At 39.5% G+C, this 27931-nt stretch overlaps 1 protein-coding gene across 3 annotated transcripts in view; it reads right to left on the reverse strand.

Moving 5' to 3' along the window:
* Nucleotides 1-295: 295 nt before the first annotated feature.
* The window catches only part of CAMKK1 (calcium/calmodulin dependent protein kinase kinase 1), a 145294-nt gene continuing 117658 nt past the window's right edge, over nt 296-27931 (reverse strand). For 2 of the 3 annotated variants that reach the window (XM_070932093.1, XM_070932091.1), the window contains 5 exons: nt 18458-18545; nt 15444-15572; nt 14375-14478; nt 10457-10504; nt 296-3771 (listed from right to left, as the gene is read on the reverse strand). In XM_070932093.1, the coding sequence (XP_070788194.1) occupies nt 3699-3771; nt 10457-10504; nt 14375-14478; nt 15444-15572; nt 18458-18545 (442 nt within the window). In that variant the 3' untranslated portion in view covers nt 296-3698. The remainder of the gene's footprint in view (nt 3772-10456; nt 10505-14374; nt 14479-15443; nt 15573-18457; nt 18546-27931) is intronic. The other variant, XM_070932092.1, reaches the window with a different exon arrangement.

The raw sequence follows: 27931 nt of genomic DNA on the forward strand, positions 1-27931 counted from the left end.
AAAAGCCTCTGAAACTGAGGTTTTAGAGGCTGGGAAAAAAGCAAGGCGCAGAGCTCACAACCAACGAACCTGTTACTGAAGTTCACCTCTGGGAACAGTTGATTGGGGATATTATGGGAGACTGATCCACCCCCCATCAGCTCTTTTCTTAATTTTGTCCCCCAAAACTAAGGTACATCTTATACTCCGGTGCGTCTTATAGTCTGAAAAATACGGGTATGTGTCCCAGGATCCTGAAAATCAAATCATTTGCTATGTGTTTGAATAACTGTTAAAATCAACTTTAATGTGGGAGGGGAAGAGAAAGGATTGCAACTGCTTCATAAAATTTACATAATAATGGAATACATTTTGGGAACATGTGATTTTTTTTTTTACAGGGGTACCCGAAGACATCATTTTGAAATTACGTTTTTTACCAAATTAACCATAGTTGCTAGACAAATATGTGGGATTATAGAAAGACTTGGTTTCTGAACATCTCCAAATTTTGTCATGCTTTTCTTAGCTACGTACACAGACCCAAATGCCTATCATAATGCCTTAAAATATTAAACATAATGGGAAAAAAATTCTGAATTTGCTGATGAGAATATGAGACAGACTTATAAATGAAGACAAGTCACACAAAGGCCATCTTTCCATGCCTTAATTTAAGCATCAGTCATACATATAAAAATAGGATTATCTCAAAATGACCTGGATTTCTACACATTGAAGCACATGCCCCAAAAACAGGTCAGAATGTGCTCTCCTTTTTGTAAGTCCCTGCCATTATTTTCTTACCATTTGGAGGCCAATTCTAAATATACCCAAGCTTTAAGTTTATCATTGTAAAAGCTGTGATATGTTGAGTGTAAATCTCAGAGAGATATTAGATTGGCAGAATTATAAAGAAGCAATTTAAGTGTTTTGGAGGGTCTTCAATGTTTTTTGCTTTGTACAGGAAAACGTAACAAAAAATGCTGAGCTGTGTTCACATGTACATGTAACCTAGTTAATTAAATCTAATGGTGCATTCACACAATATGCTGAAGTTTGTTTATTTTTTAATAAAACCCAGTCTGTTCTGTTAGGTCATAATTCATGAGCTGTACAAACCTCAAAATGGATTAACTTGGTTACCAGGTTAAACACATCTGAGAAAACAATCCCAGACTTAGTAGAATAGTCTGGACAACCAATAGCCCTTATGTCACATGTAGTCTTTGTCATAATTTCATAAAGCCCTTGTTCAGAAGTTCAAATTCTCTTTGTAAACAGTCAGTTTGGATGCTGGTTAGGTAATAAATTCCTCCCCATTTGAATATAAGGAGGAAGAGTGAGAAAATTGGGTGTAAAACAAGAGATTTGGGGGTGGAGATGTGAAAAAGTGAAAGAATTAGTGGCATCATCATTTTTAGTTCTATCCCAACAAGAGTCCCCTTTAGTCTCAATCAACTTGGTATGAATGCAGCCCAGATTATTATATTAAATTCAAATGAGAACTTAAACACCAGTGCAGGTTGCTCATCCCTGTGGTAGAACCCAGGTACAACATCCTGATAACCAGTAGAGAATGAAATTTCTCACCACTTATTTCCCTGGATACTATAGTCCTAATGCATCTGATTCTGAATAAGTGTGTTTATAGACTTACAATGCAGAATGCAAAAGTTTGCTCTTAAATCAAGTGATGAACTAAAATTGTTGCAGGAACGATTAGACAACCATTTGTCTGAAATGATATAGAGTTTCCTGCCTGAGCAGGGGGTCGGAGTAGAAGAGCTCCAAGGTCCCTTCCAACTCTGTTATTCTGTCATTCTGAAATAAAATTATGATGGGAACTAAAAGGGTTTGCTATACTGTAAATGTATCCTGGATGAGGGAAGTGTTATCCTTTCTCACATTTGGCTCTCATTGTGTCTATTGGCGGCTCAATCTAAAATCAGTGACAGATTCTTTGATACTATACAAATCAAGGCAGAAAGGCAACTATCTGCTGAAAGGACAGGCCCTCTGACATGAAAATGGCCTTGGAAATGTTTTCTACCTTGAGATTCATAGCTGTAGGCAAACTTTTGAGAAACGCATTCCAGTTATTAAATTTGACACTTTGCAATGGCATGTTATATGTACTGTATATCCTGTGTGTTTATTTCAACCCACAGGAATGAACGAATCTGGTTTAATGAGCATTTCTACAATTAATTATGCCACTAGAACAGATGTACTCGTACAGTGGTGCAGCTCCCTCCACATCCCATTAATTTTGATCCTGATTACATGGATGACTGAATCAAAATTCTTTTTGTATGATGTTATGTGATGAGGCTCCTGTATGCTGATAAACAATTCCACAAAATAAACTTATGGCCCATGCACCATTTTTCCCTCTACAATTTCTTCTAAATATTTAGACTAGAAAGATGAAGATGAAGTTTACTGACAGGACAGCCAGTGAAATCTATCATAAGAGCTTTCAGTTCAGATGGAGGGAGGTAAGAAGAATCAGGAATAAATGGGAAAAACAAAGCCTCCCTTTTCCTCAATCCCCAGAGCTCCAAGTTATCTCATACTTGAAAATTGAAATTTTGCAAGTTTCTCCTTTGCAGTGGCTGCCGCAGAAATAAATTAGCTCAATAATCCAAACATACCCAGTTCTATGAGAATATGGAACAAAGAGCTGTCGTCTAGGAGCAGAATCCTCACATGGCATAGCCACTACTTACATAATGTCAGATTTGCTTTTTTGGATATCATTTGGAAGGAACATATGATGCTAACTTGTGTGAAGTCAAACCATGGTTCATCTGGCAGAGTACTGTCAGTTCTGGCCAGCAGGAGCATTCATCATCTCACAGAAGAGGCCTTCTCAGTCCCATAAGATGGATCCAGGAATTGGACCCAAAAGCATACAGAAAACTATGTCCTCCCATTGAGCTTTAGCCCTTTTCCATGTGCAAAAAGGAAGGAAGGCAGAAGACCAGGGGAAACTGTCATCTTAGCTCTCTTAATTTGGAATGTCTTTCTGGAAATGAGCAGACAATTCAGAATTGGGGGAAATATCTAAAGGAGGAGAAATCCAGAAGCCTTTCTAGTTTTTAGCAACCTCACTGGGCATGTTCCAACCTATACAGCCATGCACAACTTAAGCAACATGCCGAAGCAAAACAAGTTGAATACTTACCACAGGGCTACTGTATTGTTGTGTTGCATTTCAAAACAAGCCAAAGTTACGGCACCCTTGAGCCAGCAGTTAGAGAGGTGAAAAGGTTTCTAATGTGTTGAATAACAACCTGGGCTTGCAATCCGATTGCTTAATAGCTCATGCCTAAATTAGAGCTGGAGTAAAACTTTTAACCGAGCAGCTCCTAGCAAAGGAACATTCAGCAAAATTGACCAAACACATTACCACAACATTGAAACACAGCTGGAAGACGCACATATCAAGTTTACAACATCAAAATGTCTTATATCGTGAAAAAAAAAATGCAGGCAGCAGGTTGTATGAAGAATTAGCTATTCGGTGTACCATTTCTTGGGTTGAGGTTTGCTGCTTTAGTTCTTAGTTTAGTTGTATTTATGTCTTCTTTCTCTTCCACAGATCACAAACCCCAGTTGATGAGAACAGCATGGCGTGCAAGACAACACCACCGATTACAATAGTTACAGCAGCAGCTCTAGCTGGATGATCAGTCAGTGTGATTCGAGGGGTTTCAAGAGGTTGTCTCATCTTCATTCACATCGGGCAGTTCTGGGTCTTTAAGCCCTTCCCGGCTTCCTTGGTTTCTACACATCATCAAGAAGAAGAATATTTCATCACAAGATCAAGAAGCAATCCCTGTTGTAACTTATTTGCTTCATACAAGAGGGTAACTGTAGAAGCACCTACGTTCCAGGTAGTCCTCAACTTACGACAGTCCATTTAGTGACCGTTCAAAGTTGCAACGGCACTGAGAAAAGTGACTTATGACTGTTTTTCGCACTTATGACCATTGCAGCGCCCCCATGGTCACGTGATCAAAATTCAGAAGCTTGGCATCTGACTTATATTTATGACGGCTGCAGTGTCCCCAGGTCATTTGATCCGTTTTTGTGACTTTCTGACGAGCAAAGTCAATGGAGGAATCCATATTCACTTATCAACCGTGTTACTAACTTAACAACTGCACTGATTCACTTAACAAAGGTGGTAAGAAAAGTCGTAAAATGGGGCAAAACTCACTTAACACATTTCTCAGCAACATGAATTCTGGGCTCAATTGTGGTCATAAGTCAAGGACTACCTGTATTGCTGGCTGAGGAATTGTGGGAGTTGAAAACAAACACATCTTAAAGTTGAGAAAAACAGTCTGATTCAACAAACAAACAAAAATTACATGTGGAGAAGCATGTTTTGACAAGTGCAGAAAAGAATGTTATCTGAAACCAAGAGGACCTTTACTGATATGTTCAACAGTGGCACATATACTTTGGATCCAGTGGGCTTAATGTTCAGTCTCAGACCTCTCTGCATATAGGAAAAACAGCTGTGCCAAAAATATCTGAGGAGTTTTAACCTGCTGTATTTACATAACACATTTAATTCAGTTACCAAAATAATTATTTTTTTGGACTCGCATAATGTGCTGAACCATAAAGTTGTCAACTGATTTGGATTCAAACAACACAGCAAGCCACACACACAAACAAAATTAATAATGACAAATGCCAAGTATGTTCAGCAACATTCCATGAAAATACAGCTGCTCAATTTTTATCAGACCAAGTCAAGTTGTTGTGAAAACACACCCAGAATTAAAATAGTGAGCTTGATAGACTTGGCAGTATAGTAACACCTTGATGCCATCAATGGCTTTTAAAAGAGAATGGAAAATAAGGATAGCAAGTGATCCATTAACAGTTGCTTAATGGGTCAGCTATAATGAGAACCTCCATTTGCAGAAGGAGTCTATCTTGAAAAAACCATGGCATATAAGAGTTTTTATTTTAATTTTTCTGGGCTTTCAAGTTGCTGGCTTAATTGGCCCTTTCCTTCTTGCATAGCTCCTCATTACATTTCTAGGAAATATAGGAGGAAAGAACTGATTTCTATTAAACACTTTCTCTAGCCAGAGTGATAAACCTAGATAGCTTTGCACCAGATAGCTGACAAGCCCGGAATGTGCTCTCATGTAGTTAGAGAATGATGAAACGGTGGTTGATAACAAGTAAACACAGGGACCATCAGCTTTCCTACATAATGTACAGACTCAGATGGAAAGATCAGAAAAGTGTTACCTAATTGCATACCAGTTAAGCAACCTGTGAGACACAGCATTAACAGTCACAATTCCAGGATGGATGTCTCATCTATCACCTCTTCAGCTTGCTCGTTTTAGTAGGTTTGAAATTGGGTTTTAGGCAGTGGGGAAATCCAATTTTTTTTACTACCTGTTCTGTGGGCTTGGCTTGGTGGGCGTGGTGTGGCTTGGTGGGCATGGCTTGATGGGCATGGCAGGGGAAGGATACTGCAAAATCACCATTCCCACCCCACTCCAGAGGAAGGATACTGCAAAATCCCCATTCCCTCCCCACTTCTGGATGAAGGATATTGCAAAATCTTCATTCCCACCCCACTCTGGGGCCAGCCAGAGGTGGTATTTGCCAGTTCTCCAAAGTACTCAAAATTTCCACTACCAGTTCTCCAGAACCTGTCAGAACCTGCTGGATTTCACCCCTGGTTTTAGGGCCAGTGGTGGCTTTCATGTGATATGAGATTAAGGAGTTTTCATCATGTCTTCTGACTGTTGGTTGATGTTCATGGGTGCGCTCTGCTAATCTTGCCTATCTCTGTCCTATATATAGTGGCTGTTACAGTGCTCACACTGTATCTTGTAGATAGCAATAGCACTTAAGACTTATATACTGCTCCATAGTGCCCTCTCTAAGCGATTTACAGAATCAGCATATCGTCCCCAACAATCTAGGTCCTCATTTTACCAACTTCAGAAGGAGGGTGAGGGGGCAGGGTCAATCTTGAGCTGGTCAGGATCGAAATCCAGGTTGTGAGCAGAGTTAACAATACTGCATTCTAACTACTACACCATCATGGCTCCTAAACAGATCAATCAATCAGAATAGAGTTAGGTCTTCTAGTCTTCTAGATTTAGACTAGATTCTAGTCTTCTAGATCTTCTAGATCGTCCCTGTTTTTTCTTCTTGGGCTACTGGGTTTTTTTTGTTTGCTTAAAATGTGTTAATATGCAAGATATATTAGTATGCATATAGATACCAAAATCCCAGCAAAGCATTGGCAGTTTGTTGGGCAGCCCTAGACAAAAGTAGAAGCACATCTTATTTACCTTTAGCTACTATACTGCAAAGGCAAGACAAAGAAAAAGGTAGACACAATGTAAACTAGAGCAGGATGTTGCAATGGTTTTGATTAATCCATCCGGATGACCTTCTTCTATTTATCCCATCCTATTATGTGTGCATACTAGCCATACTATGTATTGGGAGGTTGGCTGAGTCTTACTAGGTTTGGTAGTGAATGCAGCTCACATGTAGATAGAGGGATATCTTTTACCACCACCACCATAGTTAAAAAGTTTTTTTTAGAGCTCCCAGGGCATCATTGAGAACAGATTGTTTGGTCTGCTTGGATAATCCAAGAGATATGTGGAAGAGAGTTTATTTAGTTTATTTATTTATTTAATTTATTAATTATTTTAATTATTAATTATTAGTATGTATTAGATAATATATATAAGTATAAGCATGAATTGAATATATAAAATGAATACAAATAAAGGGAACATTAGGACAGGGATGGTAGGCACGCTGGTGCGCTTATGCACGTCCCTTACAGACCTCTTAGGAATGGGGTGAGGTCCACGGTAGACAGTCTTAGGTTAAATTTTGGGGGTTTTGGGATGAAATCACAGAGTCAGGTAGTGCATTCCAGGCATTGACCACTCTGTTGCTGAAGTCATTTTTTCTGCAATCGAGTCTGGAGCGCAGAAAAGCCCATCACTGCCTTAAAAAAGTATCTGCTGCCAGTTTGCATAAAATATGCATGTTTAAACAGCTGTCAATTTGCATAAACTTTGCAAGTAGTAAGTTAAGGGTAGAGGTGCAAGCAATTATGATTATTTCACCCGAAATGAAATGCAACTCAAACGAGCAGAGCTCAAAGGGTCCTAGAGTGACCATGCCATACTAGAATTCAACATAACGCAGGCACAGGCAATTGAAAAAAAGTCAGACTAGGGTTGTAGACTGCAAGAGAGCTGATTTCAACAAACTAAAGCAGAAATAAGGAAGGATTCCATGGATGGAAATCCTAAAGGGAAAAACAACTTAAGATGTTTGGGAAACTATGGAAATGAGATTATTAAACCTCAATCAAACACAGAGAAAGGAAAAAAGAGGCCCCAGACGAAACCAGCATGGTTGCATAAAGAGCTCACTGACAAACTGAGGGACAAAAAGGATGTATAAAAAAATGGAAAGAGGGGCTCATAACTAGAACAGAATATCAGCAGATAGGTTGAATCTGCAAGATTAACAGAAATGGTTTCTTTCAATCAGTAAGGAATATTAAGCAGGTCTGGGAAACGATAGGTCCACTAATGGGAGAACCTGGCAAGATGGTGATGGGCAGCAGGGAGAAAGTTGTACCGTTTAATTCCTTCTTTGCATCTGTCTTCACGCAAAAGAAAAAAAAAATAGTCCAACTCATCACAAACAGCACTGTGGGAGACAGAAAGGACAAAACAGGCAAAAAGAAAAAGAAAAATTACTAAGAAAACACCTTTCCACTTTAGATGGGAACAAATCTCTAGGACCAGATGGGTTATAACCAGTTGTGGGATTCAGCTAGTTCGCACCACTTCGGGAGAACCGGTTGTTAATTTTCTGAGCAGTTTGGTGAACTGGTTGTTGGAAGAAATCATTAGGCAGAGAACCAGTTGTTAAAATTATTTGAATCCCACCACTGGTTATAACCCAGGATTCTGAAGGAGCTGGCAGCTGTTATCTTGAAACCACTGAACAAAAATTTTTAAAGCTCCTGGAGTATGGGGAGAAGTGTCAGAGGACTAAAAATAGCTGAAGTAGTTCCAATTTTCAAAAAAGGGGAAAAAAGCGGAACCAATCAGCTTGACATCAATACCTGGAAAATACTAGAAATGATAATCAAGCAGTAGATTCATGAGCACCTAGAAATGAACAAAGCAGTTACTAGAAGCCAGCATGGGTTTGTTAAAAATCAATTGTGCCAAACAAACCTTATTAACTTTGTTGATAAAGTGACTAAATTAGTGATTAAGGAAATGCTGTGAATATAGTATATTTGGACATCAGTAAGTCGTTTGACAAAATAGACTGCCGCTTACTTCTTAGTAAAACAGAACATGTGGGATAGACACCAAATGGATTCGCAATTGGCTGACCAACCACACTCAGCATGTACTGTAGCTGAGCATGTAGTCAAAAGAACAACATTTATATGGAAAGAAGCATGCAGTAGGGTATCTCAAACTTCTGCCTTGGGCCCAGTGCTCTACAACATCTTCATAAATGATCTAGATGAGGGGATAGAGGGGGAACTCATCAAATTTGCAGATGATGCTGAGTTGGAGGAAATTACTAACACTTTGGAAGATAGACTCAAGATCCAGAAGGATCTTCACAGACTAGAGAAATGGATCCTATTCAATAAGATGTAGTTCAGTTGTGAGAAAAATAAGGTCCTGCACTTAAGCAGGAAAAACCAAATAGCCAGGTAAGAATAGGCATTATCTGGCTGAACAATAGTAACTGTAAGAGAGTTCTAGGAGTCCTTGTGGTCCACCACTTACATATGAGCCAGAAGTGTGTTGCAACTGCCAAAAAAGCCAGTGCAGTCCTAAACTGCATCAACAGAGGGATAGCATCAAGATCATGTGAAGTATTACTATATACTGTCTTGGTGAGACCACACTTAGAAGTTTTGGTTGTCACAATTCAAAAAAGATGCTGAAACCCTAGAAAGTGTGCAGAGAAGAAAGATGGGAAGGGATCTGGAGATTAAACTGTATAGTGAATGGTTAAGGGAACTAGTTATATCTAGCCCAATGAAGAGAAGGATTAAGTGTGACATGATACTTGTCTTCCAGTACTAGAGGGGCAGTCATAGAGATTAGAGGGTTGACTTATTCTCCAAAGCACCTGAGGTCAGGACAAGAAGCAACAGGTGGAAGCTCATTAAAAGAAAGATCCTACCTGGAACTAAAGAGAAATTTCCTGACAGTGAGAGCAATTAGCAACGGAGCAGATTGCCTCCCAGAGTGGTGAGTGATCCATTGCCAGAGGTTTTCAAGAAAAGATTGGACATTCATTTGTCTGGAATGATATAAAGATTTCAGTCTTGGGCAGGATGGTTGGACTAAAATAGGGGTCACCAACCTTTCGCACCTCAGGGACCACTACATTCATAATTTTAAATCCCGCGGACCACCAATATGATTTTTTAAAAAAAGATAAGTAATATTTAGTGCAATATAAAAAATGCAAATAATTTTTCTGCAGACCACCAAAATTTTCTCGTGGACCACCTGTGGTCCACAGACCACCGGTTGGTGACCACTGGACTGGAAGACCTCCAAGGTCTCTTCCAGCCCCATGATTCTATGAGCAAGGAGGGACCGTGAGCTATCCACTATTGCTGTCTAGGTGACAACTATGGCCCTATTCAAAGACCTCATTCTGCCTTCTTAGGCTTCTTTTAAAGCCAGTCCTGGATTGGACAGCCTGTCCAAAAGAAGGGATCTTTAAACACCCACGGCGTCTCCTTCATTGTGTGCTGTTCTTGGTAGAATAAGCTCCATGGCACCACTGCTGTCAACTCCTGTCTAGCTCTGGAGCAGCGTTTCACAACCTTGGCAATTTTAAAATATGTGGACTTCAACTCCAAGAGTGCTGTTTGGGGAATTCTGGGAGTCGAAGCCCACATATCTTAAGAGTGTCAAAGTGAGAAACACTGCTTTTAGATCATAGGAACAGAAATGCAAGTCCCACTGATCAATCGTGCCAAACAGAGATGGGATTCAAATCCTGGCACTACTGGTTCACTATCGGTAGTGTGCAGGTGCATGCGCTTGCTTTGCGAGCACATGGCGCTTTTGTGCAGAGCGTTTTTGATGACGTCTGGGTGGGTGGGCGGAGCCGGGGTGAACCGGTAGAAACCTACCCCTGGTGCCAAAGTGTTTGTTTTTTTTTAAGAAAGAAGGGGAAAAAAAGGACGATGAAAACAAAAGGAAAATGACAATGGAGGGCACTTGTAAATGCCTATTAAAGGCCACATGGGGAATCACATGCTCACTCAGCTCTAGAAGTAAGAAACATGTTATAACACATACAGCACCACAAATCACTGGAGGGAGGGATGGGGGTGGGTGGGATAAAGGATTTCATTGCACAAGTGGGAGGAACACAGATATGAAGTTACCTTAAAGCTGGATGCAAATACACAGAGGGGCTTAACTGAAAACCATGCCTGGAAGCAAAGAGCAAACCGAAAGAGAAGGGGACAAAACAATCAAATAATGAGACTGTATGCAAGAAATCTGGATGTCAAAATGCAGCAGAGCCAAACAAAACAAAACAAAAATTTTCATGGGAATGAGGGATGGAGTCTAGAGTTTAGATAAACATGTATGGAGATTCTCAGTCATTCAGGTCATAGTTGTCCCAAAGGTGCTTTTTCAAAAGGCAGCTGGACTTTGTTTTTCCTTAAAGAGAATTGATTATAAATCCTTCCATTCCCCACCAGTCAGTCAGAACTGAAGAAGCTTCTTGGATGAGAAGCAAAATGTCTTCAAGGAAAAACAAAGCCCAGTTGCCTTTTTGAAAAAGCACCTTAGAATTTAGATAGCACTTTGGAATAATGGGAAGACCAAAACATAATTCCTTCAAAGAGGCAAAATTAATTCATGAAATTTGCTGCTTGCCACTGGTTGAGGTTGATTTATTTTATTCACCGGCTTGACTGACTTATATTCCCTCTTTCTTTCAGACACTCAAAGTAGTGTATATTACTCCTATTCTTCCATAACAATCACATTCTAAGGTAGGTTGGCTTGAAAGTGGAGACCCCAAAGCGTTCATGGCTGAAGGTGGATTAGAACTTGGCTTTTCATGCTCCAGACCTAAACTAACACCTTAGCTGTTACTTAGAACCCTGTGAGTTTTGGAGGGCTTATTCATTATGATGGGTAAATGCAGTTTCCAGGATTAGCAGCTGTAGTTGCATTTCTTATAAAATAAGCCAGGATTATTTAAACCATGATTTACTGAAGAAGCACCAATTAGGCTGGTTATTACAAAATATCAAGCCAAGTAGGTAGGAAATACAGTATATAAAACTCCAGCTGTTGCTAAACTACAATTCCCAGCACTCCTCACCATTGATAATGCTGGATGAGTTTGCTTGGAACTGTAGTTCAACAACATCAGAGGCAGTGGTGGGTTTCAAAATTTTTTACTACCAGTTCTGTGGGTGGTGAGCGTGGCATGAGTTGGTGGGTGTGGCAGGGGAAGGATACTGTAAAATCTCCATTCCCTCCCCAATCCAGGGGAAGGTTACTGCAAAATCCCCATTTCCTCCTGATCAGCTGGGACTTGGGAGGCAGAGAATAGATGGGGGTGGGGCCAGTCCGAATTTTTACTACCGGTTCTCCGAACTACTCAAAATTTCTGCTACCGGTTCTCCAGAACTGGTCAGAACCTGCTGAAACCCACCTCTGATCAGAGGGCTGCAAATTCCATTCATTGTTAATTTAGCAGGGTTGGGAATCTAAAAGGGAAATTTTACTTATAATGGAGATTAGTCTTCATAAAATATGTGGATCCTAGATGTGCTAGAACCCTTTTGAATACCATAGAACCTGCTTGTGAGGAAATCGAATCATAGAGGAAGTCGGCTAAGTACATAAATCAGAACAGAAAACTTATCCCCTCTTTGATTTCTTCTCCAAGGAATATGATTTTAAACTGCTTTTATATCCTGAAAACAAGGTATTGGCTTTCAGGAAAATTCTGATTTGTCACTTGTATCAAAGAAAATGACCTCAGCTGTCTAAACTCTTAATGCAAAATTTAAAATAGCGTTAAGCCTAAGAGGCACAGTCTGTTTATGTCAGTGGTAATTCTTGACAGGGAATTATGTGAATTAAAATCCAATACATCTGGAAAGACTGCCTTAAGCAATTCTAAGGAGTACTTTTTTTCATGCTGTCTAATTAAACAAATTGTGAAAATTGGAAAGATTTTCTAATTACTTCTTCTCTTCATTTCCTGTTAGAGGAACATGAAAGCTATCATCCATCGTCCAACTAGCAACAAATGTTAATTTTCACATACTTCAAAGCCTCTTCAACCCAAACTGGATTGGGGAGGGGGAGGAAGGGAAGTTCAACTGGGGATTTGAAAACAATAAACTTAGTTCATGTTATTCACATTATTAGAATTCTACCTACTCAAGGGAAACTCAAGGCTTTCAGCTCGGTCTGCTTTGAACGTTTGGGCGGAACAATAAAGCTGTAATTTATCGCTCTAATGGTTCCTCAAAGCCATCATCCCTCTGCAAACCTCCTATTGTAGTCCCAAGAAAGTTGTCCTTCCTTCTTGACTATTTTGGAGGCCTTTAATACTTTCCCAGTGTGCCACAGATCCACTCATTTTAATAATTCCGCCATTACTGAATCCATGGATGTTATTTATCACTTAGGGTGATGCATCTTTAAAACAGATTTTTTGGGGGGAGGTGTCTTCTTGGACGCTACTTATGCTTATAACTCTCTCCAAGTAAAAAATACTTTCCTATTTTCTCTTCATTCTTCCTTGAGACTTTTTTGCTTAGCTCTTAATACTGCTTGGAAATCCACATCACACTTCCATGTTTTGCTCTTTTGTCAAACCAGAAGCCACAGGAACCTCTGGTTTAATCCCTTGTCTGCTGCCAGAATGAAACCTAATTAAACTAACTGAGCTATTTGTTTTTATCCTTTTATTATTCTTGGTTTTCTTCACTCGCTTTTCTTCACCACCACTGAAGTTCGAATTATAAACACAGAGCAGCAGAAACAGGTCTTATTTCAGACCTCACATATAAGGGACGTGGTGGCTCAGTGGCTAAGACGCTGAGCTTTTGATCGAAAGGTTGGCAGTTCAGTGGTTCGAATCCCTAGTGCCGCCTAACGGGATGAGCTCCCTTTACTTGTCCCAGCTTCTGCCAACCTAGCAGTTTGAAAGCACATAAAAAATGCAAGTAGAAAAATAGGGGCCATCTTTTGTGGGAAGGTAACAGCGTTCCGTGCGCTTTTGGCATTTAGTCATGCCGGCCACATGACCACAGAGACGTCTTTGGACAGCACTGGCTCTTCGGCTTTGAAATGGAGATGAGCACCGCCCTCTACAGTCGGGAACAACTAACACATATGTGCGAGGGGAACCTTTATAGTGTTGTGTAAGTAACTGTATAATACAATAATGGCAAATATTCTTTGAAAAATCTCTTCCACTTTCAAAAAAACCTTTCTTTTTAGACTGTTCCTGGATGCTTAGCTCTTTAGCCAGGCTTCTTGCCCTGCTCTGCAGAGAAATGTTTAGTAAGACATGTGGATATAAGAAATGTGAGCTGAGAAATTCTGGGAGTTGACGTCCATATGTCTTAAAAATGCCAAGTTTGAGAAACACTGCCCTAGAGCAGCAGAAAACACACCTGTGCTTCCTCCACATAACAATCATTTCAGTACTTGAAGATCTCTTTCATTACAAACATTTTTTATAAATACAATAATAGTTACCATAAATTAAATTGACAGGTTGCGTCTTTACCTTTCTTTCTTTTCTTTTTTTTTGACTGAAAGGTGTTCAACAAAATTAATTAAAAGTTGGTAGGGCAAATGGACGGGATTTCTTCTGAATGGCAGCAAACTCTAATACGGGCTTTATTTCCTTTTTTTCAGTTCTAAAGAATGTTATATTAATGCTACGGCTGTCTGCCTTCCTAGAAGTATGAGTCATTATTTTAAAGAGAAGGCTGCTATTTTCCACCATATTAACATGCAGTTCTGATTAGAAAAGTATATTTGCAGCTCAGGGTTCAACTATGGGATCTTGATGCTCGCTGAGCTTGGTTGTTTTCTTGCAGACGTTTCATTACCAAACTAGATAACATCATCAGTGCAAGTTTTGCAGTTGCCGATCATTTGGGACTTGGTTTCAGCACCAAATTTAGCTTTATTTCTTCTTCCTTTATCATCTCTAACTTGAACATGCAAATGCTAATAAATTGTGCTATGAACATAGAAGAAATAGGCATGTCTAACTTGCAAGTATTAAGAAAGGGTATAAAATCACATACATTAGTAAGTCCCCTGGAGCTGACATAGATCGTTCCTCTCGCCTCGTTTGGGTCTCATATGGGTTGGCAAATGACCGTTTCCTCAGCATGGCCTTCACTAAAATCTTGGATGAATGGAGAAAAAGAAGAATCAGAAATGATAACGCTGAAAAAATGATGTCACTCTCAATCATTTTAGCCTAGACTTTTACTACTGCAAATTACTTCAAACTGGATGAAATTGCTTCAAATTACTCAAAATGAAAGTTGTAATTGCTCCTTCGATTTCACGTTAAAAACAAGGCTTGGTTTAAACCTAGTCTATCCAAAAACAATGGCTATCAGGGAGAACCAGCTACATTACAGGTAGTCCTCGACTTCCAACAGTTCATTTAGAGACTGTACAAAGTTGCAACGGCATTGAAAAAAGTGACTTATGACTGTTCTTCAACCTTTGCAGGATCCCCATGATCATGTGACCAAAATTCAGATGCTTGGCAATGGGTTCATACTGTGTTTCCCCGAAAATAAGACCGGGTCTTATATTAATTGTTGCTCCAAAAGACACATTAGGGCTTATTTTGTAGTTAGGTCTTATTTTGGGGGAAATACAGTACTAAATGCATCTGTCTGGATGATGATCTGAACTGGGGCTTATTTTTAGGGTAGGGCTTATATTATGAAAAATCATGCTAGGGCTTATTTTCCAGCTGGGTCTTACTTTTGGGGAAACAGGGTACTTATGACCATTGCAGTGTCCTGGGGTCACGTGATCCCTTCTGACAAGCAATGGGAAAGCCAGATTCACTTAACAATGTTACTAAGTTAACAACTGCAGTGATTCACTTAACAGCTGTGGCAAGAAAAGTCATAAAATGGGACAAAACTCACTTAACAAATTTCTCACTTAGGAACATAAATTCTGGGCTCAGTTGTGATCATAAGTTGAGGACTACCTGTATTCCAAACTGACTTTGAGCAAAAAGAAGATAAACTAACCCACCTAGCTCTGTGCTGCATGCCATCAAGTACAAAACAAAGAGGAAGGAAAGCAACTTTTAATAGACCAACTACCAGTATTAATACTTACCACAGCAGGTAAACTAGGAATTGTCTTGACTGAGTTCTTCACTTCCTCTTCTGTTACTTCTACTATGGTGCAATGGTCCTCCTCTAAAGGAAGAGGGTGCTTGCCATACTTTGTGACCCATGGATGTTCCTGCAGAGAAACATAACCGGAGTGCATGATGCCTCATCAGCTCTCCTTCGGACGACTCTTTCTTTGTGTAGAATTAATGAAAGGAGCCAGCTTGTATTTGGATATGGCCCTAAAAAATAACTGCTGCGGTTAAAAAGAATATAAAATCTTCCAGGCAAGGTTATCCATCCTTTGAAGAGCAAGGCAACATGTTACAGATAAAACCAAAAAAGCAGACCAAGATGTCAGCCACAGTTGTCTGTGAAATTTCAGGAAATCTGATGTCATCCAAACCCTGAAGAAACCCAGTACTTACCAACAGAAACTGGCTATGAAAGCCTACATCAAAACAAAACAAAACTTCATGAAGAGTGCTGGAATTGTCACGCTGGTTTTTTTACATTTGCATACTTTTGTATCAGGCTTGGAAAGAACCAGCCAGGGACGTATCTCTTGCAAACTTCCATTTGTTGCTCTGGGATCTCTCTGGGATCATAGCCCACTATTTGAAAAAGCTGCTTTTAAACAAACCAGAATTCTGATGTATCTCCAAGAGTGGTACATCTGAATTTACAAAAGACAGGCTTGTCAAAAATCATACAATAAATTTATTTATTTATTTCATTAAATTTCTATACCGCCCTTCTCCCGAAGGACTCAGGGCGGTGAACAGCCACAAGATAAAACACATAAATACAAAAATTTAAAATAGATTAAAAATGAATTAAATAATTTGGCTGAATTTAAAATACCCCATAATTTAAAACAAATTAAAATTTATATTTAAAAGGGGAGAAGATTTAGGCCAGGCCAGCTTGATGAAATAAAAAAGTCTTAAGCACGCGATGGAAGGTGCACAGATCCGGGATCCTCCGTATCTCCGGGGGGAGCTCGTTCCAGATCGTAGGTGCCCCCACAGAGAAGGCTCTCTCCTTAGGGGCCGCCAGTCGACATTGTTTGGCCGACGGTACCCAGAGGAGACCCTCTCTATGGGAGCGTACTGGCCAGTGGGGGGCTATTGGTGGTAGCAGGCGGTCCCATAGAGAACCAGGTCCTAAGCCATGGAGCACTTTAAAGGTGATAACCAGAAATTCATGGCTGAACTTGATTATGTTAGTCCATTTAACTGGATGTTTATTAGAAAGGACAGAGTGGAAAAAGAAATAAGAGAGGGCAATTCTTAGATTAAAAAAAAACAAAAGAGCCATAAAATCACCTGTTAATATAAGGTGGTAATTGTCATTCTTCTTGTTCTAGCAAATGACTTACATAGCAAAGCTTTCAGGTTTTAAGACATTATTAGTCTCTAAGCGGCCAAACTATGATGAGAATTATCAAGCAGAATCCAGATCCTTCTTTTTTGTTTTTAAATGTGATGGGATGATTATTTCAGGTTAGCAGTTCAGTAACAATTACAGTTTGTCTGCATTTCTAAAGACCGTACGAATAATCTTTTGTTAAAACTCAATCCATTTTGAAAGCTGATCTTAAGCAATCAGAAGAGAGCATGGCTTAGTTTCTAGGACTGAATTGCACTGATCTGCAATACAGGTAGTCCTCAACTTATAACCATTCATTTAGTGACCGTTCAAATTACAACGGCACTGAAAAAAATGACTTATGACAGTTTTTCAAACTTACGACTGTTGCAGCATCCCCATGGTCACATGATCAAAAATTCAGATGATAACTGGTTCAAATTTATGATGGTTGCAGTGTCCCAGGGTCATGTGATCACCTTTTGCAATCTTCTGACAAGCAAAATCATTGGGAAAGCCAGATTCACTTTACAACAGTAGAAATTCATTTAACAACTGCAGCAAGAAAGATCATAAAATGGGGAAAAGCTCACTTAACTGTCTTGCTTAGCCACAGAAATTTTGGGCTCAATTGTGGTCGTAAGTCAAGGACCACCTGTATGTGGATGGTATATGTGCCATGGCTTTTTGTAGCACATACACTTGCAGAGTTACTATAAATCCTTACATTTCAAAGTTTAATATGCTGTTCCCCAATATTCTCTAGATGTGTTGAACTACAGCTCCTAAAATGCTCAGTGGCTGGAAATTCTCTGAGTTATTCTACCCTAGGAAATTTTACTCTAGCAGATCTTTATTTTAAAAAAGTTTTTTTTAAATTAAATATACAGTTAAAAACATAGGACATAGTGCGACTTTTCTGGTTCCAACATTTCCATCAAGTTTTACCTTACAACAAATACAATTCATATTCGATATATAAATATGTACAGTCTATCAAAATTCAGACACATAAATCTCTTCGTCTGTGAAAATTACTTTCAATACCAATACAATTCCTACCTATCACATAATACTAACATAATAATTTTTCAACTCTCGACTTATCAATATTTCTTTATCCCGACATTCCTCCTCCTCTCCAACCATTGATACATTTTATTCCAGATTCCATGATATGTCATTTCACCCTTGTCTTTAAGTTCTAGAGTCAGCCTGTCCATTTCTGCGCAAGTCAATATCTTATTTATTATCTCTTCTTCGCGGGGGTAGGTCTCTTTACTTTTCCAATTTTGCACGAAGACCAGTCTCGCTGCTGTTAGTATATGCAACATTAAATATATTGTTCCTTTATTATATTTATCCTTTGTGATATCTAATAGAAAGAGTTCCGGCTTTGGATCTATATTTTGATTTAACATCTCTTCCAGCCATTGTTTTATCTGATGCCAAAAAACCCTAGCTTTCGGACAAACCCACTCCATCTAGCACATCTTGAAGACACCAGGTTGGGGAAAGCTAGTTTAGCAACACATAACTGATAAGAATACTAAATAAGATCTAACCTATCTATTCAATTACTGTGATGTGGAATAGCTCAGAGGCAGCAACATTTTCAACTATTTACTAAAGCGCATAATTGCTTACTTTAATTTCAGGAACAGTTATCCTCAATTCAGGGTTCTTTTCCAGCATCTTCAGAATCAGATCCTTTAGTTCCTCACTGATCTTGATCCTTGTGGAAGCAAATATAAAGTATTTGGTTAGGACAGTGTTTCTTAACCTTGGCATCTTTAAAATATGTGGACTTCAATTCCCAGATATAAACTATAGCTTACCAACCTTACTCCTTGTTCCAAGCACCACTATTTAAATTTCAAACTAGATAAAACTTTGCATGTGTAAACCCTTTCCCTCCCCACATCTAGCCATTTCAACTAGAGTATCATAGTTGTTAAGTGAATCTGGCTTCCACATTGACTTGCTTGTCAGAAAGTTGCAAAAGGTGATCAGGTGACCCTGGGACAGTGCAACCCATCATAAATTCATGCCGGTTGCCAAGCATCTGAATTTTGATCACATGACCATGTGGGATGGCCATAAATCACTTGTTTCAGTTCTGCTATAACTTTGAATGGTCACTAAATGAACTGTTGAAAGTTGAGCACTACCTGTATGGGAGTATTCTTCCTTAAAAAAAAGACAAAAATGGGCTGAGGGTATCCCCTCAAGAGCTGCGGTGGTGCAGTGGTTAGAATGCAGGTTAAATGCAGTACTGCAGGCTACTTCTGCTGACTGCCGACTGTGTGCAATTTGGCAGTTCGAATCTCACCAGGCTCAAGGTTGGCTCAGCTTCCATCCTTCCGAGGTGGGTAAATGAGGATCCAGATTGTTGGGGGCAGTTTAGAGAGGACTATAAAAGCACTATGAAGCGGCATATAAGTCTAAGTGCTAGTGCTAGTGCTTACATAGGAAAGGACTCTTGCAAACCGCTTTCAGCTACCACCCCCCACCCCACCCCAAAAAAGTGGCTAGGAATTATGGAAGCTGTAGTCCAACATTTCTGGTCAACTGGAAGGCTGGGGAAGGCTACTTTAATTAACCAATAATACAAAGTAGAAATCCAGGAATTGAGCCAGCAAGAGGACAGTAGCAAGGCAGAGATGTAGCAGCTGGTCAAGGATCTTCCAAGAGCTCCATCTCTGCCAGTAAAGGCCAAACTGATGTCAGGAATGGAATCTTCTCCCACATTTTGTAGATTCATTAGATGGAATCTGTTACTATTTCGGGTTTTCTTTTTTCCCCTAGAAACTAGGATTCCTGTGTCTTTTCCCCTCCCAAAGTAAGGTTCAGAAATTTTGCCAGACTCATTATGTCCCTAGTAACAGCTTTGTGATGTTGTAGTTCTTTTATGATTTTATCATAACCACTTTTGAGAGCTGCTGTTATAGCCAAAAAAAACCAAAAAAACAAACCAACAAAACCCCAGCCCATAAATTTAAGCATAAACATGCACAAGTTCCTCTAGTGTTCTGTTGTTTATTAGAGATAACTGGGCAGAGGAAGGAAGGGGGTGGTGATGGAAGAATGAAGAACATGACCCTATTTGGGGGTGATATTCCTATAAACCAGGAATCCAAAGCTACTGAATTCTGCTGCTGATAGTTTCTATTTGAGCTGGCTTGAGTTCAGACATCAATCATGCTTGCACTGAGCTAAGTAAGCTTTTTGTCTTTGGGGGTTGAAGTTGTTGATCTGTAGGGTTGTTGATTTGTAGGGTTGGAGTCCCTAGAAACAGGGTGAAGATAGAACTTACTGGATTCAATTGGACTTCTAATGACACATATTATTATTAGCAGTGCCAAAAGGGAGTTTTATTTTGGTTCCTTTGTTCTAAAATATCCCCCAATGATGATTTTTGTAATTCAAGTAGGGTTATCGTGTGCTATCAGAACCATCAGAAAAGACAACAGATTGGTTACACATATTGATGGAACTGGCTATCTATATTTGCACAAAACTAGAGTTAGTTTAGTCTAGTGGTTAAGGCACCAGGTTAGAAAGCAGGAGACCATGAGTTCAAGTTCTGCTTTAGCCATGACAGCCAGCTGGATGACTCAGTCATTCTCTTTTAGCCCAACCCACCTCACTGAATTATTATTGTGGGGAAAATAGGAGGATGTTGTGTTGGATATATTGAAAATTGAGTTATTTGTAAAAAAATAATAAAGATGGGATATACAATAAATTAATAAACACTTAACCCAATCTATTAAGGACCTAATAGCATACTAAGCTTTGTTGGTTTTAATTTTGTTTGTTTGGCTATTTATTGACTCATTGATTGTGGCTTAGTGTGTTATGAGAATGTGGAAAACTCAGTTTTCTGGGGTTAGCCTAGTTCCACTCACTAGATAGTGGGAATATACTTCCACCAATTATCTTGGCCAGTCTATAGGACATAAGTGATCTGGGAAAATTAATTTGAAGTTTGCCTCATGACAGGATAACCACCCACACCCCATGATCCAATTAAGCCACAAAGTCTAATTGTTGGTTCATCTACTGACAGATCATTAAAATGTTTCTCCAAGGTTTCCTCTGATCTTCTCTAGGCAAACACATTCTCTGCCGCTGAGCTAAAGCATACACAGAGATTAGTGTGGTGAGACAGGCTGATCTATGCAGTTGCATAGAATTTAGATGATATAAAAGAGCAGAAATGCTTAGCTTTACAACATATTTTGTTATGTTTTGCAGCTTAAGGGGGAGAAATGCTTATGAGATTCTCTGCCTCTGTGTACTAAAAATATTTTGATCAGCTTCCTTAGGGTAGAAGATTGTCAAACAGGATAACTTTTTGAGCCAAATATTAACTTTTTAAGAATAACAGAGTTGGAATGGACCTTGGAGGTCTTCTAGTCCAATCCCCTGCTCGAGCAGGAGACCCTACACCATTCTGGACAAATGGTTGTCCAATCTCTTCTTGAAAACCTCCAGCGAGGGAGTACCCATAACTTCTGAAGAAAAGCCATGCCACCAATTAATTGTTCTCACTGTCAGAAATTTCTCCTTACTTGTTCTCTCTCTCTCTCTCTCTCTCTCTCTCTCTCTCTTTCTCTCATTCTCTCTCTTTCCCCCTCCCTCCCTCCCTCCCTCCCTCCCTCCCTCCCTCCCTAACTATAGAATCTTAATTTTCTCAGCACTGAATTGCATTTTGCTGGATAGAGCACAATGTTCAAATCTGTCAAGATCCCTCTAAATCTTACCTTCTAAAGCGTTGGTTATTCCCCCCTTAGAATTTAGAATTAAAAAAGGATTTAAAAATCCCTTGGAATTTCTCTTATTGGTTAAGCAATACTTTAAATCAGGCAGTCCTTCAAAGTAGACCAGGTTAGGAAATAGAGGCCATAAGGAATAGAGATAGTCCTCAACAGTGGTGAAATGTAAATTTTGTTACTACCGGTTCTGTGGGCATGGTTTGGTGGTGGTGGTGGTGGGGTAATATGACTGGATGGGCGTGGTCAACTTTTTTTTTTTACTTTTAAAACCATTTTTTTCTACAACCTCTTCTTCTTTTAAAATGCTTTTAAAAGCCTCTGACAATCCCAGCTGAGTTGCCTGATCGGCAGAGGCTTTTTTTCTTTTAAAAATGCTTTTAAAAGCCTCTGACGATCCCAGCTGAGCTGCGTGATCATCAGAGGCTTTTTTTTTTTTACTTTTAAAAGCATTTTTTCCACAGAAGAGGTTGTAGAAAAAATGCTTTTAAAAATTTAAAAAAAGCCTCTGATGATTTGCACGGCTCAGCTGGGCATGGGGGGGGGGCAGGGATTTTTGCTACTGGTTCTCTGAACCATCCACCTCCATCGCTACCAGATCGGGTGATCCGGTCTGAACCGGGAGCATTTCACCCCTGGTCCTCGACTTACAACAGTTCATTTAGTGAGTTGCAACGGCATTGAAAAAAGTGACTTAGGAAGATTTTTTCACATTTATGAACGTTGCAGTATCCCGATGGTCATGTGATCAAAATTCAGATGCTTGGCAATTGACTCATATTTATGATGGTTGCAGTGTCTTGGGGTCATGTGAACATCTTCTTTTGCAACTTTCTGACAAGTAAAATCAATGGGGAAGCCAGATTCATTTAACAATTATGTTGACTTTAATAACTGTTGCAAGGAAGGTCATAAAATGGGGCAAAGCTCACTTAACAAATGTCTCGCTTAGCAACAGAAATTTTGGTCATAAGGACTACCTGTACTAGAACTTTGCTGATGTCTGTACAGATTAATATTAACAAAATCTTGAAATCCCTTTCCTTCCTGTATATTAAAGAGGGCCTAGGCAAAGCCACTTAAACTTCCTTGCTCTCACTGTCATGTTTTTCCAGACGGAGTTCATATTTTGATAAAATAAAATCTCTGCATATTTCCTCCAAGAACATCTCTGTGTTCCTCTACAAAACCTGAGAAACTCTAATAAGAATAAAGTCTGTCTGCGGCAATATTGCATCAGTTCTTTGAAGGGTCCTTGACTCTGAAATCCAGGCGAAAAAACGGTAAAGTGACAAAGCAAAGTCATAATTTATGATTTAATTCTTTTTACTTCCTTACCCATACCTTTTTGTGGCCTCTCTGTAAACAAAGGCTATGTTTTACAACAAGGATCTCCAACTTTAAGACTTGTGGACTTCAACTCCCAGAATTCTCCAGCCAGAATGGCTGGCTGGGGAAGTCTGGGAGTTGAAGTCCGCAAGTCTTAAAGTTGCCAAGGTTGGAGATGCCTGTTTCGCAAGATACTAAACTGTGTTATGGTTTATAATTATATCTTGATTCCCACAAAATGCTGAAACTGTGCTAAATTACTAATTACCCACTTCTTATCTCGGTAGAGTTTAATGGGTTGTATGGATTGAGTAGAAAGTGATATGCTTTGTCACCATGGCAAAACATTTTCAACTTCCAAACAGCACCAAATCTGAGGTGAAACCAATTCTGTGGCTTCTAAGTTAAGGCTATCTTTCCCCCGTAATTTTTCTCTTTCTTACTGACTTAATTGGCTTCATTTAAATACAGAATCCATAGACTATCCCCTTCATCTTCCTAGCACACTAATGAGCAGAAAAGCCTTTTAAGTAGGAAAGACTAGATCACAGGGTGATAGGTATGTCACACAGTGAGAGTTCATGCTGCAGGAGATAGTGAAGAGAACGACAAGGTTCGTCAGTGAAAAAAAATTACAATCAGCTCATTAAATGTTAATTCCTTGCTATGGAGGCAGATAAGCACTCACAAGCTGACTAATAAACCCAAATATATGATAGTGGGGAGAAGGTGGGCAAAATGCCCAAAATCTGGTAAATGGCAACTTGATGCTAGAGAAACCTACACATTATTTCCCCCCTACATATGATAACTCCTTCATTGTCCATGTTTAGGTGCTCTTATTTATGGAATTCTACCTACGCACAATATGGACCTACTAGTTCTCTGGAGAAGTCTACAATGCTGAGAAAAGTGGATGGAAAGAGAAAAAGAGGGTGACCAATAACAAGTGGGTGGATTCAGTCACCTATGCATCAATAGGTACACTGTGTCAGATTGGGGAGAGGTCCCAGAGAAGATCTAGTTTGTTAATTGCTAAGGAACAACATGGACGTGATGGTATATAACAGTGATGGCTAACCTTTTCCGGACTGAGTGCTCAAAGCATGCGCGCCCGAACCCCCAAAATGCAATGTGCACACGTCCCCTGCGCATGCACCGCAAATGTGTGCACAGCCCCCCCACATGTGCCCCATTCCTGCGCGCCACCCCTGCCCCCACTCCACCCCCCGCGCATGTGCAGCAGAGACCCAAAGACCAGCTGGCTGGTGGGAGGCGCACATGCATGCACGGCAGAGCTGAACTGGGGTGACAGCTTGCATGCCCACAGAGAAGACGCTGCATGCCACCTCTGGCACACGTGTCATAGGTTCACCATCATGGGTATATAATCATAATCAGTCATCCATAGTGGTATCAGGCAAGCTTCAAGCTTATAGAACTACCATCTTAAATTAAAAACAACAGGAAAGGAACCTTCCAAACAGTTGATAAAAATTAAGTATGCTCCCTGGCTAGCAAACGTAGCAAAAGATCGATAGGAATAAAATGGAGTCTCTTGGAGGAGGACATGGCTGGTCAGTTGACACAATGAAAATACATTGCTATATATAGGTTCATCATTGTGCTACAAATGTTGTATTAAAAATTATATTAAAGAGACTCTAGGTAGAGCCTATTTGAAATAATATAGATATTATGATAGCAGTGTTCCGATATCTCAAGGGTTACCACCAAGAAGAGGGAGTCAAGCTATTCTCCAAAGCACCAGAATGCAGGACAAGAAGCAATGGATGGAAACTAATCAAGGAGAGAAGCAACCTAGAACTAAGGAGAAATTTCCTGACAGTGAGAACAATTAATCATTGGTACAACTTGCCTCCAGAAGTTGTGAATGCTCCAACACTGGACGTTTTTAAGAAGAGACTGGACAACCATTTGCCTGAAGTTGTATAGGGTTTCCTTCCTGAGCAAGGAGTTGGACTAGAAGACCTCTAAAGTCCTTTCCAACTCTGTTATTCTGTTAAACATTTGTGTCATAACGGCTGCCTATGCTATTAGGTTAGGAGGTTAGGCTAGCTGTGTTGTTGAAGGGTTTTTTTGTCAAATGAAGATGTCATTTATTCAGAGCGCCATGGATTGTTGTTTTAATTGCTGGATTTTAATCTTTGTATGTCACCCAGACTCTGTTGCATGATGGGTGGCCATAAAAATTATTTAAGTACACATAAATCATATGGCAGATGCCTCTGCCATAAAAGTTAAAATAAGAACTAAATATTTAACTGCATTAATAAAATGGTCAACATCTGGAACTCTAGCTGGCCTAGTTAAAAGCATTTTGTGAATGTAACAATTCAGATTCTTCATTTTTTCCTTATTGTGAGACAGGCCACGACCTAAACCTCTAAATAGAAACGATCCTTGACTCTGTTTGTTGAGAAAGATATAGTTTTATTAGAGTTCAAGTGTATTTTAATATTGCATAGCCAGAACTGAGAATTGCACACCAAAATCCCTAAATTCTATTCCCCTGTCTTAACTGTCCCTCGCTGCCCACCCCATTACAACCAATCAAGTAATTATTTTCCATATCTCTGAGGTTTTAAAAATTTCCTACTTCTGAATACATACATTCCCCATTTATTTATTTCATTTATATTGATGCCCATCTCTTTAAAGCTCTGGGCAGTGAACACAGTTAAAACATCATAATAACAATAAATACCAATATTGAAATACATACGTAAAAAAAAAGGAAAGCAAATCTTATGGGGCTGCAACTAATATTATAGGTAAATATTCCTATTTTTAAGACTGGTCATACAGACAAAAAATGCAATTCAGACAAATGATAGAGGAGCCAAGGTTTTACACTGTATTTGAAAAAAAAAACATATTTGCTATGGCAAATACAGAAAGCATCCCTCTGAATTGACGTCTTGGTGATGCTATGAGATGATGAACCTGTTAGTGTCAAACTCGATTTCATTGAGGGCTGCATCAGGGTTGTGTTTGACCTTGGGGGTCCAGGGTGGGCATGGCCAGCTCGACATCACTCGTGTTGGGGGCACCTATAGTGACCCAGGCGCTCTGCCAGTGAAAATGGAGCTCGGGAGGGCAGCACGCAGCTATCCCAAGCTCCATTTTCTCTGGCAGAGGCACTGTGGGCCGGTCCTTCACTGTTTCCAGGGGGGCCCCACAAGCCAAATCTAAGCACCCCGCGGGCCAGATCTGACCCCCGGGTCTTGAGTTTGACATCCCTGTATTAGAATGAAGGCAATGCTTGTTGCCCCACATTGGATTTTGCAAGAAAGCAGAAGGAGAAGGTGTTCAAGAAATCTAATTATTCCTTTTGGAAGGATTGTTGCACTTTCCCCACGTTTCTGCACGGATGCCCTGAAACTTGCCAAACCACCCCCTGCTTCATTATATGCACAAATCTAACGATGGCTTTCCAGCCTACTGTATTATAATGATCTCCCACACAAGCGGTTAAGAGTGCTAATAGGGGTTGTGGGGGAGGATGGCAGAGCACCCTTAGCTTTAAATGGTTTATAATGTCAGTTAATAAGCGCAAAGTAAAAAGAGGTATTTTTTTTAGCATTCATGGCTTTTCATGGGAACATTCTTTCACTCACTATACTCCCCATCCACCCACCCTCCTTTCCCCCCATCCGCCTTAAATATGATATCATTTTTACATTTTAATTAGAAATAAAGGATTAAATTAATTAAAGTAGGTCAGAAATTCTTTGTGGTTGTGGTACAATGCCAGATGGAAAGAGTCATAGCTTTTGGCATCTCATCCAGAACACAAATTTGTGGAGTGGAAACTTCCTATAAAAGCTTTTAGAAGTACGCAGTGCACCAGACATGATAATGTGCACAAATAAACATTGGAGTTTCAATTAGGAGCAGAATTTCAGTTGCTACGCAATATGGTCATTAAGCGAGTCATCACATGACTGGACCCAATTGTACAACCATTTTTACTGTGGTCACTGAGCAATGCACACAGTCGTTAAGGGAATCCGGCTTCCCAATTGACTTTGCTCATTGGAAGATGGCTGGGAAGGTTGCAAATCATATGTTTATTTTATTTTATTTTATTTTATTTTATTTTATTTTATTTTATTTTATTTTATTATTTTATTTTATTTTATTTTATTTTATTTTATTTTATTATTTTATTTTATTTTATTGATTGAGTTTGTCAGGCATGTATAAGATAACAGATATAAGTATAAACATCATTTTGAATACATGAAATGGATATGAATAAATGGGGACAGTAAGACAGGGACGGTAGGCACACTGGTGCACTTATGCACGCCCCTTACAGACCTCTTAGGAATGGGGCAAGGTCAATAATAGACAGTCTAAGGTTAAAGTTATGGGGGTTTGGGGAAATAACCACAGAGACAGGCAGTGCATTCCAGACATTAACCACTCTGTTACTGAAGTTGTATTTTCTGCAATCGAGTTTGGAGCGGTTTACTTTAAGTTTGTATCTATTGTGTGCTCGTGTATTGTTGTGGTTGAAGCTGAAGTAGTCATTGACAGGTAGGATGTTGTAGCAGATAATTTTATGTACTACACTTAGGTCAGACTGACGTATGTACGTGGCGTATGTACATATATGTACAGGACTGCAGGATGCTGCAATCATTGTAAATGCAAACCAGTTGCCAGGAGCCTGCGTTGCAATCATATGTGACTATTGGGATGGTGCGACAGTTTTAACTTTGAGGAGGGGCCATGTCATTTTTTAACTTTGACTCATTGTTAAACAATGCAGTTAGTGATGAAAAAATGCGTACAGGACTATTGCAAAATGACAATGAGAGAAATAAATTTTATAACATCTACACAGAAAAATGGCAACTTCAAAGAATGTAATCAAAGCCCAGGATAAAGTTAAATTAAATTAATTAAAATGCACCACAATTTTGAAATAATATTTAGGAAGTTGAGGAAGCGAGTAAAGAGGGCTAAACAAGGTCTCTTCAGC

This window comes from Pituophis catenifer, unplaced genomic scaffold (genome assembly GCF_029215685.1).
Source record: "Pituophis catenifer annectens isolate HBS135680 unplaced genomic scaffold, rPitCat1.0.hap2 SCAF_1, whole genome shotgun sequence".
NCBI lineage: Eukaryota > Metazoa > Chordata > Lepidosauria > Squamata > Colubridae > Pituophis > Pituophis catenifer.